The sequence below is a fragment of the Rhyacophila brunnea genome, unplaced genomic scaffold, assembly GCF_057557595.1.
Source record: "Rhyacophila brunnea isolate RB1 unplaced genomic scaffold, BYU_Rbru_1.0 scaffold_3, whole genome shotgun sequence".
NCBI classification, from domain to species: Eukaryota; Metazoa; Arthropoda; class Insecta; order Trichoptera; family Rhyacophilidae; genus Rhyacophila; species Rhyacophila brunnea.
This window is the reverse complement of record NW_028232965.1, coordinates 7,198,884-7,212,580: the sequence shown is the minus strand read 5'-3', so window position 1 is coordinate 7,212,580 and position 13,697 is coordinate 7,198,884. Positions and strand designations below refer to the sequence as shown.

Sequence of the window (13,697 nt, the reverse complement as noted above, 5' to 3'; positions counted from 1 at the left end):
TGTACTATGACATGGTATTGAATAACCACATATAAGTTGTTATAATTAAATAATAATAATAATAAATAAATCAGAAGTAGTAATAGGATATTAAAAATTAAAGATAATTTATATATATATATGTCAAATGTATCGCTAGATTTCAAAATCAGCCAAGTCCATAATGAATTTATAGGAGAAAACAGCTTTTTGTTTTCTTAAGTACATAGTCACTATGGTGAAATTTTATATTATTTTGATTATAGAATATTTAAAATTAATAAGTTCCACATTTCGATAATGCAGAAATGTTAAAAAGCGGTAGTTCTTCAACAATTCACAAAAAAGTCAAAAATACCCAAAGGTAGACTTGGCTGATTTTGAAATCTAGCGACACAAATATTCTAATACCAGTTTCGGAAATAAAATTGACGAAGCTTTAGAATTTTGATGATATTAAGGCTTCATCATAATATATAACATAACATGACATGTATCATTGAAACGATATTACGGGATAGAAAAAATAATATCACGTTGCTTATATTATATACCTACATATAATATTTACAGAGAAAAAGGTTGGTTTTTTTTCACTTTACCTCACAGTGATTATCTCAAAAATTAGTTCTGGAAACCTTATGAAGTAAGGTAGTTTTCAAAAATTAAGTTCTTTATTTTATTTGTAAAAATATTTCAATGATATTGTCCATAATAATGTTTGAATCTGTTAGCAATAAAACCTTGTCAATTCAAATAAATAAAAGGTACGTATAAAATTGCGTTATATTATAATATATTGATATATACACAATATAAGTGCAATAATGCTATATTATCAAATAATAGGTTGTTTCAAATCAGTAAGTCTTACTTTATTAAGTATGTTCCCAACTGTTTACTTGTGTTTATACTAATATTACAATGAAGCGACAAAAGATCTGTCAGTGTGTATTATAATGCTATTCTTTCGGAAACCACAACGACGACAATTCAATTAAGGTTCTGAAATTTTTACACACCTCCGATATTCCAATTTTCCGTCACAAAACAATAGTTTTTGATATCCGCGCCATTTAAAAATCAAAAAGGTGGCAGTATATAATTACAATCAAAAATAATATTTAGATTCATATTAATTGTATTTATTTGTTAACTTCGTATATTATTTGGAAAGACCGATGTATTTACGACATCGTAATGGCCGCTGCAAGTTAAATAATTTAAAATTATGAATAACTCAAAGACTTTGAAATGAACCTTCTTTATACAGACGCAGCCTAAATATAATTTTAAAGTGAATTACCTGCAAGCCAGATGCATTTATTGCAAAATTAAATATTTTTTTGGACAGTTACATACAGTCATATTACATTTTCAATATAAAATCTAAAACTTAAATTCGTAATGAATACATAATATAACATTGTTTTATTAATGACTGTATACATTGACTATTTGGAGTACGAAACATGTTAGATTAGTACCGGAACCAAAAAATCGACGCTATAAGAAGTTATAGAACTACCCGTAATAAGGCATGTCGCGTAAATTATTTGCAGCCAAATACACTGAACTATCATTATTTAGAATATTTCGATACATATACATAAAAACAAAACCATTTTTTATCATTATTCAATAGTAAATAATTTTTTTTATTGAAAAATATTTGAAATATCTCAAAAAACATATATATTAGGAAAAAAGCATAAAAAAGATACACTCGAGCCTGTAAATATTAGATTTAATTCACATAACATGGGCAGACCGACAGCTCAAGAGACAAGAGCAGTCTCACCCAGACAGTGAAAAATCTAATGTTAAAGCATCACGTGGTCTACCTTTTTATATGGATTTTAGTACCTATTTCACAATGGTGCATTTTAAATCACAAACTCACATTATTTGTTTGAAATATTTTTCAATTTACAGAATGCAAAAAGCTTTTTTTTAATTGCTATAAATTTAGCCACTTTAAAACCGTTGAAAAATCACCATCAATAAAAAATCATAAGACTGCATATCTTTAAAATAACTCATTTTAGGGCAGTGAAAAAATACAATGTCAATATATAGCTATTATTTTCATGAAATGATGTCCTCTCTGTGATGTTTAACTGCCTCCATATTATTCATCTGCTGGCTTCCAAAATAGACGGATCGATAAACAACTAAATTTATTATTCCTCGGCCGTAACACTAAATGAACGCGAATTTTATACTGCTTTAATGATGATTGTTGAACCCCATTTTAGCGTTATCTCAACTTTTAATGTTATAGCGTTTTACAAAACGATATTTGTGTTTTAATATAATTAATTTAAACGCTTACTCAATGAAGATATTATATTGCGTAAATTTTTAGTAACATAATTGATTAAACGTAAACCGATCAGCCCATAAAGTATTTTATGCGAAGCAATCCGGAAGAAACCACGTCCGTAAATCCAATTTGCAATAGTTTGATGGCGTGGAACCAAATGCACGAGAAATCAGAACTCTGGGTTGAAGAAGAATTTCAACTAACATATTGGACTTCACTCCGGGCTGTTTCGCAATAAAGCATTGTTTTCATTAGTATATTTAAACTAGCATACTACCAAGCCGAACTGTTCTAACTATACTGGATTGTTAAAATGAAAATTAAAAATTACTTGGTAGATTTGAGACATTGAAGAGTCGAATTTATCTTTTTCAAGTGTCATTAACGTAGTTACATGTAAAGTGTACCTACGTACAATATTTTCCCATAGAACAGTTAACCGTGAGCTTTCTTATTGGAGAGAGCTGATGACCGTATATTATACGGTCTCCAATTTTATTAGATTCAATATGAAAATTAATTCAATTTTCATAGCTAATTTTGGCCAAATTCACGAATCCAAGAATGAAAATCTAACCTAACCAAACAAAAATAATTCAGTATATTGGCTATTTTCAAAATTTGTTTGCTGCTAGCTTCCTGTAAACTGACCAGAACCGTGTTTTATTTAGACATGACTGGTACTATACGACCCAAATAGGTTGGACGGTCTTTAATATATGTCAATATATTTCCGATACGATATTTTACGGTGAAGTGTGATACGGTGAACTGCATACATACAAGTTTCCGAACACGTATTTACGTTGGTTGTGTCGCTCATTTTTAAAACGTACGACAATGGAATAAAACACGAAGAAATAGCGAGAACATGGCACTATATTATGAATGGTACCACTATAATCGTAGAAAACGGTGGTGTGAGACGATTAGAATAATTAGTATCTACTTGACAAAATACTGATTATTGAGCTTATTTTGTTGTACGTGCGATGATTGAACATTATTTATTAAAACAAATGATTTCATTCTCTGCTTTGATAGCGGTTTAAAAATGGAACGAATATGATTCGATCTCATATTATGTCACTGTTTCAGTAAAAACACACCATTTTAAACTACTGTTATTATCCTTGGAAATAATTATTGATAATGATTATTCTATAACATATTTTTTAATTGAATTTATTATGTATTTTGTAATCGTCATATATCGATGCAGCTATTTAAAATCACACCTGCAGTTAAATCTTTGTAACAGCATAAAAAATAATTTATATGTCGTACAAACTGATAAAAGAATATGGTTAGACCAATTATGTTGACCCTCAATCGTTTCCTCCCATCTAAACCCAAATCCATTATTATCGTCGCAAGACCAGGGCAACCAGCAGTTACGGGTTATTAGATGACCGCAATTTCGAATAACATTTAGTTAGCTCGAGTGACATCAAGAAAGCGGTCGTGTGCGGGCTTGCTATAGCTTAGCCGTCGTTAACTACCGAATTACTCAAAACGCATATGTTCGACCTTCGTTGCGCTAAATCTGATACAGTTTGAGCGAACGTCGTATCTATCATCCATCCTGAACTTGTCATCATCATTCATCCTAAAACAAGTAAAACTGTGAGAGTGACATTCCAAACCGTCAGTTTACCAGTGGGTGAGTACTCCAACATAAAGGTCAGTGTCTGCCATCCTGGTTACCCCCCCCCCGCCCTCTAGATCCGTAATCTACCACTATCAGCTTCAAATTACAGTCCACTGCTAAAAGCGTCATCAGAAGTATTTTTTAGCATATAGGTTTTTTAACCATTTACATAGTCCGTCAGAGTGAATATAATAATATTATACTGACATATATAATATATTATATCATATAAATATTAAATTCTATTTCCTGGATCAATCAAAATAAATATGTTATGGCAAAACGGGTAATACATTTGAGTGGCAATCGTAATTTGTATTGGGGCACGTGCCATTATAAAATCATACATTATGCTATAAAATTCATTCGTCTATTTTTATTACTTAATGTCTTTTATTGAATGGCAATAAATTGAAGTAATAAAGTTATACCGGAAATAGATTAATAAATATTGTAACATGTACATAATATAATGCGCACTATGACGTAAGAATAATTTGAAAAAGTGTAATAGCCTCAAATATATTCTAAATCGAAATAACATGGCTTTTCCAAAGCTTGTCCAATCTGGTCCAACACAGAAATATGCTTTAATTAACTATTTGTTTTATTCAACGAATAATTCACAAGATTTAATAATGTGACATTCTAATTATTGAACATACATAATTTTGAAAACACTTAGAAAGAAACTGAGAAAATATATTATAGCCAATAGAAAAAATCTTTTTTTGAAAAAATCGTACTTTTAGCAATCGAATCTGCATCTCTCGGGTTTTGCGCCCATGCACATATACCACTATGCTATACGCGCCATACTTAATTGCAACAAATTGTGACTTATCAATCGTCAAAATCAATAGGTTATTGAATTTCTTACTGAAAAAATATTTAAAAATTGAAGTTATATGTATATAATATATCAATAAAAATTGTTCATACAAAATATACTTTTCATTCCCTAATACTTGTGATTTTTTTTAGATTATCTGCATTTCTCACTATCCGGACTACCTTTATCCCAGATACACTTATCCAATTAGTCTGGATAACCGAGATTCTACTGTATATATTTTTATCCAATCTTGGGAGTCAGTTGAGAGCACTTTACGCACGACACTTACAGAATATTATATTGATATTATAATATAAATATATGTGAACTTACCCGGCTGAAGCAATCGCACATCGAGGATCTTGTCAACCTGAGAGTTATAGGCGGTGATGTGGAAGACGCACTCCGGCGAGTCCTGGATGCAGGTGATGTTCACTGGCACCAGATCTTCGGACACTTGTTGCCATTTCACTGTGCCAGCTCCGCTTGCTGATACGTGGAATACCTCAGCCCATAGTCTGTATAACACAAAGAAAATATGCATTGATTTACTAACATTTTTTTTATGAAATATTCATTATAATTCACAATATTAAAATACATGAGTTTGTGAATATTTTTTGTATGATATTATGTACTTGATGGTAGTAATACTATTAATTATTATTGTAAACATAATGTTTTACAGAAAAAAATACAATTAATTTTAATGTGTTTCTAAATAATTAATATTTTTAAAGCTTCGATATTTGTGAATATGATGTTTAACTATATAAAAAGATAATGATATACAGTCGTATATCATTTCAATCGATGAATACATTCAAAGATTTTCACGTAAGTAGTTCAAAAAAAGTAGGTATAGAGTACTAAACTCATAATTTTCCAAAAAAATGCCTACATCGCTGTATTATTTCCCCTGCAAAAATGCAAGAATTAACGTGTTAGAAATCTTTACAATATAAAATAATATGTAATAAATTAAACGCTGATGTCGCCGGCAGTTTCAGATGGATTTAGACGATACATCGAAGCTTGTCGGTTTTGATGATCATTTTTAGTTATTGATATTTAATATTTAGAAACTCTGACTATATTCATGTTAAATTATATAGAATGTACTTTATAACAGTTTATTTAATTATTATGAATTTACACCAAGAACACAGTAATTCTGACTATAACTGAAATGTTACCAAAGTAGGTAGATATCAGGTTATTAATTGTATAGTGGAAAATAATATATTAATTATAAACAAGCTGTAAAGTTTCTCGGTTTTAACTTCTTTGTATACCTATAATTGTTTAATGTAAATATAAAGAGAAGTTAAATTGTACAGGGACAGCTGATGTTTAATTAATTTAGCCAAAGTAAATGAATTCATCTGTTTGCTTCTCGTTAACTGTTGGGCAAAGAGACCTTGCTGTGTTCAGTAATTTATTGTATGCAAACTAAGATAATACAGATTGGAGTCCGACGTCCGAGTCTCTGTTGCATATAATTAATATTCATAGATGCCGTTGCCAACAACTACAACTTAAATATTTTATTAATTCTCACGTTATTTTTTATTATTCAGTGTTTATGGATTTGGACAAGTTTTATGAATAGTTTATTAAGCTAAAGTTAAGCATTGCTTGTTTGTGATAATCGAAATAAATAATCGAAAGGAAATTATAGTTAAAAACTAAAATCAATTAGAATTTCGATATGTGGTATTAATATTTTAAATATTATTTCTTACATCATTAAATGTTCTTTTCATTTAGTAATAAATAATTATATATTCCTTCTGCTGCAAAACAAAGATAAATTACTCACAAACCAGTTTCCCGACATAAAAGCTTTTGAAATCAAACTGTGTCTGTTGAAGAAACATATGATTGTTTCCAACACCAGTATAAGTTGTTAATCTATCTATATCTATAGTTAGCTGGCAAACACAAAAAAGCTCTTTTGACTGCATACATTATTGAAGATTTACAAAATAAATTTTCAACAAGATTTATTGAAGTATTAAGTAACTGCATACCAGTTTCATCATAATGTGTGTATTATTGAATATTGTAAACATTATAACAACCATTTTGTTTGATTAGATTTAAAAATAATACAAACTGTATTGTATAAGAAGTATAATACTATACTAACTATATCTATAGCAAGGACTTATTTGACAGTTTGAAGCCAAAAATATCGATGATTATAGAATAGAATAGCATAAAATGCATTTAGTTACAATGTATTTTATTGAACTCTATATAGCACTATCATCATTATCAACCGGGGTCGATTTAATGCTGGATGAAGGCCTCCCCTACCTCCTTTGACTCTTCTCTGTCTCTAGTTCGTCCACCGAACTTTATGAATTCGACTATCCAGTGAGTTTTAAAAGTTGAAAAAGTGTGAAAGTTTAGTACCGCTTGAGTACGACTGTATAACGACATTTGTCCAGTAGTTGTCCACTCACCGAGCAATTTGTCCAGCCTATTATACCATTTTCTTAGCGACCTCTATTACATCGCGTACTCTAGTCTGCTTCGTTATCACTTTGCCGAACATGCACTTTTCCACTTTTCCACAATGCGAGCGGAAGGCAATTGAGATGTGGTGTTGGCGCTGAATGCTTTGCATTTCTTGGACGAAGCACAAGACAAACCAGTCAATCATCCAGAGACTGCAGATAAAGGAACGGATCTCGTCAATATGTCTGAGATGAAATCTGCAGTTTTTTTGACATACTGTCCGGCGCGGACTGGACAACCTGGAGAGACTGGTGGTTTTGGGTGACCTACAGGGAAGATGAAGCAGAAAAAGAGCGTGTGTACGCTGGAGCGATCAAGTGAAAGAGCTGACTGGTGGCACCATTCATTCTGCCATGAGAGAAGCGGAAGATCGAGAAGGATGGAAAGTCGTGGTCGCTCAAAGGGTGGCAAAATTAAAAAGAGGTCACGATCCTCAGCCATGAGTGTACGACCAAAAAGAGACAATGCTATTTTGGCATTACATATTAAAACTTTATTTTTATAAAATATAGTAATAATCTGTAACTACTCCCACAATATCAGATAAAATAATGTTAAAAAAGAATGTCCCTCATCAAACACTAACAAACAAAAATAAATAACAATAGTCTCTTATAGGACTAACATCAATATGCTGTATACTCTATCTACATTAAAATAGGGGTGATTTTTATAATAAACGCTTTATATTAATATTTCGGTATTTTAAACATACATAATTTTGAATAACACTTCTGAGAAAATATATTATAACCAATAGAAAAAATCTTTTTGAAAAAAGTAAGACACCCGGCAGGAATCGAACCTGCGTCTCTTGGGTTTACGCCCCGTGCGCATTGTCCACTATGCTTCTAGGTGACATACTAATTACGACAAATTTTAACTATTGGCCCTTATAATACCTGCTCATCAGCACCCTTCCAAATCAAGCGACTATTTTGGTTTTGTTTGGTTTTGGTATTAACCTGAGCAAGTGTCCGTCGCGGCGCCTGGAGCTCTGGAAAGGGCCATCCTCATAGCGGTAGGCCTTGCGGATGAGGGGCGCACAGGAGCACGACAACTTGTTGCCCATCGCGCCACGCTGCCCGCACTCGCCACACGTCACTATACCCCCTGAAAACACCATACAATAATATTAATTACATTTACATTATGACACATACACGTACAGTATACTGCTCCTTCATTAGTAATACAATCTATGTAGGTACCTCTATAAAATTAACATTAAAGTGCGGAAATATATTATGGTGTATGTCGCGGACGTCACGTGACGTCACAGTAAGCTGCCGTTATTGAAAAAAGTGTGTAATGTCGTTTTTCTTGTTGTTTAAAATGTTATCATCATATCATATCCGGATGACATTTTGAACATTTAAACGAACATTGTCAGTTGGAAAAATTTTCCGAAATCACCAAAACAACAATGATGTCATTCACGTTGAACCGCACTGCATCGACACCTGCATGACGTTTTGAACGTTTTTATCATATTCTATATGTCTACACATTTTTCGAATCATGTCAAAATCACGTTTTTTGTTTTTAGTGGTTGGCACTATGTATTTTTTATAAGAATATTGTCTATTATCTATGGTCTGCAGGTTGGGCTCTGTTCAATTGGATATAATATTACAAATAATTTTAACGTACGCACACGTAGAAATTATTAAAATTAATGGAAACTAGCATGAATAATTAATAATAATTCAAAATACTAATACATTAGGGTCGGGACTCTCTATATTTGAATTTGGAGAGGTCGTGATCGTTCAAAATATTCTGCAAAATGATGAAACCATATACTTAATTTTCGCCGTGACAGCGTGACAGTGACGTGACATGTATCTCAATTTGATCACAACTTAATTTACACCTACTGGACAATTTTAGTTTAAAACAATGATATCAGTATAGTAACGTGTTTATGACAAATGGTATCTTCCAAGAACTCGGAAACATGACAGCCTTCTCTTTTTGCCATATAAATCCATCCATCTCCCGTGATCTTTTTAGTTGTTTAGTTTATAGAAGTTGGACACTCTTATTACATCACGTATTTACGTATACAAAGACAGGTATTTACATATCCGATTATAATAAGATCATAATATGGGCATCCATAGAGTAGAGCTTTGTGTTAACAGATGTTGTTTTTACGAGAAATAGATGTCAGCCACATGCTCAACCTGTTAGGTCCATACTCTGACTCGTACACAAATTGAAAAGGATTCGAACTTGGTACCCACGACACTATATAAGTCGATGCTTAAGCCGCGCGGCCATCGTGTGACCTGTCACAAAGACTGGTATACAAATGTAAAATATAATAAGGCATGTAGTCAAATCTACAAAAATTCTAGCCATAATCCAGGTACAACGAAGAACCATGGTGAGAGATAATGACAGCACACGAGTTCGTCGGTCATCTCTCTCAGCATCTGATGAGGAGCTTGCGGAAGAAAAAAAGCTGACGTCGCCTTTCAATCCTCACTATAACCTAGACCTTGCACGACTTCTTCTTGGATATTATTACTTATTGCTGAACAATTTTTAATATAAATGGTACCTTCAGATAGTACCCATATAAATTAAGTTGATTGTGTAACTTATCTTTTAAAACTTATAGTTAGTTTAAAATGATAGGGCAATGGAGAGTTTCATCTATCAGTATATTCTTAAAATTTCCGTGTTTTGAATAGCTATACTGTTTCTTCAAACCAATGGTCACAAAGTCTAAGCGGTTAACTACCATATCTATTTATTTTGTGCCGTTAAAAATTGTAATAATATACCTATATATTATTTCAGCTTGCAATAAATGTATACAGTATTTTATTTTTTACAAAACTGCATTACTACATCACTAAATTGTCTTACATACTTAGAAGAAAGCACTTGGCGCCCACATACTTTCACACAATATATTTAATGTATTTTCTATTGTCAACTGATATAATATTCATAATATGTCTAAAGGTGAAACTCACTGTACGTCAAATTTACATGACAGCGCGATTTCACTTCCAGATATTGAGAGTCTATCTTATTTTTTTTTACCACGTTTTTATTAGCTCGTATTCTTGTTTGTCCGGTACAGATTTTTTCTTGTGTGTACAGTACAAATTTTTTCTTGTTGGTTCAAGATTTGTATTGGACGATTGAAGATTTTTAACTAACTTCCCGACTAGCTAGATATTTGAAACTTTTAGAACATTATCAGAACACGACGACAATGCATTCTTTTGGCCACCTTTAAGCAGAATGGAATTCATTTTCAGTTAATTCTGTTTTGTACGTTTCGGAAAAAAATTGTTAAAAGTAATATTTACTACTCACTATTAATTATTGGTTACTAAGCGGGTCCTAGCTACTAAATTATTAATATATACGTGCGTTTCTATGAAAATCAATTTACGAAATGTCAAAATGACATTTCAGTATTCTATAATATTTCGGTATTTCTATCAAGTACAAAAAAAGTATTTATTAATTAATACATTAATACTTAATACATAGAATTGTCAAGTATATATGATTCAACAGAAAATTTAAAAACGTGGTATATAACAAGCTGTTTTTATCTTGTAATTTTTTACTATTGAGCACTGGATTTCATTCATTCTATGCCTTACATTTTTAATTTTCTTTACCTATATTTATTTTCACTATACATATTTTAACATATTTCCATCTAAAATTATGTTTAGGCCAATGTTTCTTAACCTTTTTACATCCGTGGACCACAAATGTTTTGCGGACCATCAATATTGGAATAAAATAATAAATATTTATATGTACACTATTTTTAAAACAATTGTCGAAATATAATAAAACCCCACTTCTATGAAACGATTTATGACGTTATACATAATATATTCATTCCGTAAATGATTTGTTAATTCATTGTGAACCCTTGTAGGTGCACGAGTTCTAAAAGATATTAATTTATTACTTGAAATTTAATGCTTTTAAAAATGGGTACTAACTATTTTTGAACAGCAGAAACCGCAGAAACTGCAGAACCGTGGACTACTGATTAAGAAACTATGGTCTATGACTTGAAAATTTATATAAATCCAAAGACTTTCTGGGTGTGTCAAAGAAATCCGATACAACATAATCGAAGGGGTCAACAATGAAAAGCCTGAAGAAATATTTTACTTTGGAAGAGCTTGAAAAGAACCTCCAGATTTCCAATAATATGTTCAATTATCAATCTAAATATATGAGATGGTTGGCAGTAATATTGGATACTGGATACTCCCTCTCTCTATATATATTTAACATATTTGCTGTACATTATTATACTCGTATATTATGATTTAATTTATATTTTATCATGGTGTTATTTTTTGTATCTTGGTACCGAAATCCATCAACGAACCCGAGAGAACCATCTGACCTTAGATAAAACTTATAAGTGAATTTTTATTTCAATGGGGGCAAAGAATGTGTTAATTTATTATTCAACTATTTGTTGATGCGTATTGACAAATAGTTTATTATTATAAATATGTATACATATTATAAGATAAACAATATCGGTCGCATTGTATCTGTTTTTTCATTTACCTCACTTTACATATAACAGAAAATTGAATATGAAGACGTGACCACACAAAAAAAAGTTTATCAATCTCATAATATATTTATACTTATATATGTTGTATATTTTATAATTATTAAAATTTGTTTTACTATTACATAATTATTTTTAAGGATTTTTCCGCAAACAATTTTTTCACTTTTATTTTATTTTTCTGACATCCAGTGGGTTAGCACTAGTCGTGTTGTCATTTTTATGGTATTGTTAACTTGACGTGTGTATAGCTTTTATATACCTATGTGAGTTATAATGAATATTTAAAAGAAAAAATGTAATAAAGTTAATATATTCATTTAATATGTCAATTGAAGCTTCCCCCAATAATGATATATACTTATCATTATTGAGGGGGAGGCTTCAATTATTGTTATATAAGTGGTGGAGAAGCGATAGTGGCATAAGCGACAGAATAAACATATATTATAAAGCTTGCACTGAATAAAAGAACTAATGATTAGAGCGGCCATCATGTCTAGAACACATGTTCCTTGTTCAGGATATAATACATTCAATTACGTCAATAATAGTCAGTTTTGGTAGTGACTAGGACCTTTTTACGTACGTGTGCCAAAATTTCCCAAGTATTATTTTTCGACTGCCTGACGTGCAGAGCAGTTTTTCATAGGGAAAAGAGTTCTTGAGATTCTATTTTTCAACGTGTTTCTGGCCTTTTTATATCTTTTATTCTTTGAATAATTTTTTCCATGTTCAAAGAGTTCGTGGAAGCATTTTAACCACGCTTCCTTCGTACTTTTAGCAATAATGTTCGAGGCAAAATAGCAAATCAGCTGTTTGTATTTGAACTAATGTCGATAAATTTCATCAGGTTTGTTGATTAAATATTTTCATTTTTAATTGCCTGATTGGTATCAAGCATTGTAAATCAATCAAAATCAGAGGTTCACGAGACGGCTTCTCCCGCCGCCTTATGAGGTCAATGCGATAATATTATGTGTGACACATTAAGCCTAAAGACCGACCTATAAAATTACATATTTACATTAATTTTACAAACGTAATGAAAAACGTACTTTAAATTTGTAGTTACCTATTTGCATGCTATTTTTTATACAATGCGATCTGTCATTTATGCATTTCATTATTTCCGTTTGCGCATCGATAGATAAAAATTACGAGATTTGTAAAAATAATATTAAAAACCGAAGAAAATAGGCATGGGTATGTCATAATTATTTTTCAATTTATTTGTAAAACTCTTTCGTATTTTTTTAATATGTCATTTTTTTCTCTTCAAAATGAAACATTGGCGTACCATGCAAAATCATCTCGCGTGCCATAGATTCGCCAACCCTAGACTAGGTCAATTTGATAATACGGTAAAATGGTGTATAATATCCTAATGTAATAAGTGGGTATTTTTTTTTTTTTTTTTTTTTTTTTTAACTTTTTTCATTGTATGCTTATTTATATAAGTGTACTCAAGTGCATTTATTATTTAGGATACGCTGTGTTGATGCCTATTGGTCGTTGGATAAAAGCCAGTTTTAGTAGAAAACTATACTTGAAAAATAAGAAAGCATTGTGATATAGTTTACTCAATGATGACTTGACTTAGTAACTGATCAAGCGTGTGTACTTTGTGTTGGATCGGCTGCATGATAATAAATATCTTAATACGACTGTCAAAAAATACCTGAGTGCATGAGCAATTTTTACAAACATTATTTCTTATTTTCAACTTAGCATTCAGATGAAAATAAATAATATTTAGCATTATCTCAATTTTTTTTTTCTAGACTGAGTAAGTTTC

At 31.1% G+C, this 13,697-nt stretch overlaps 1 protein-coding gene across 1 annotated transcript in view; it reads right to left on the bottom strand.

The window, feature by feature from the left end:
- sif (guanine nucleotide exchange factor still life) overlaps positions 1 to 13,697 on the bottom strand; it is a 386,622-nt gene that overhangs the window by 362,051 nt on the left and 10,874 nt on the right. The window contains exons 2-3 of the mRNA XM_085952659.1: positions 8,283 to 8,430; positions 5,125 to 5,309 (exon numbers count right to left, since the gene is read on the bottom strand). Coding sequence (XP_085808785.1) covers positions 5,125 to 5,309; positions 8,283 to 8,389 — 292 coding nt within the window. The 5' untranslated portion in view covers positions 8,390 to 8,430. The remainder of the gene's footprint in view (positions 1 to 5,124; positions 5,310 to 8,282; positions 8,431 to 13,697) is intronic.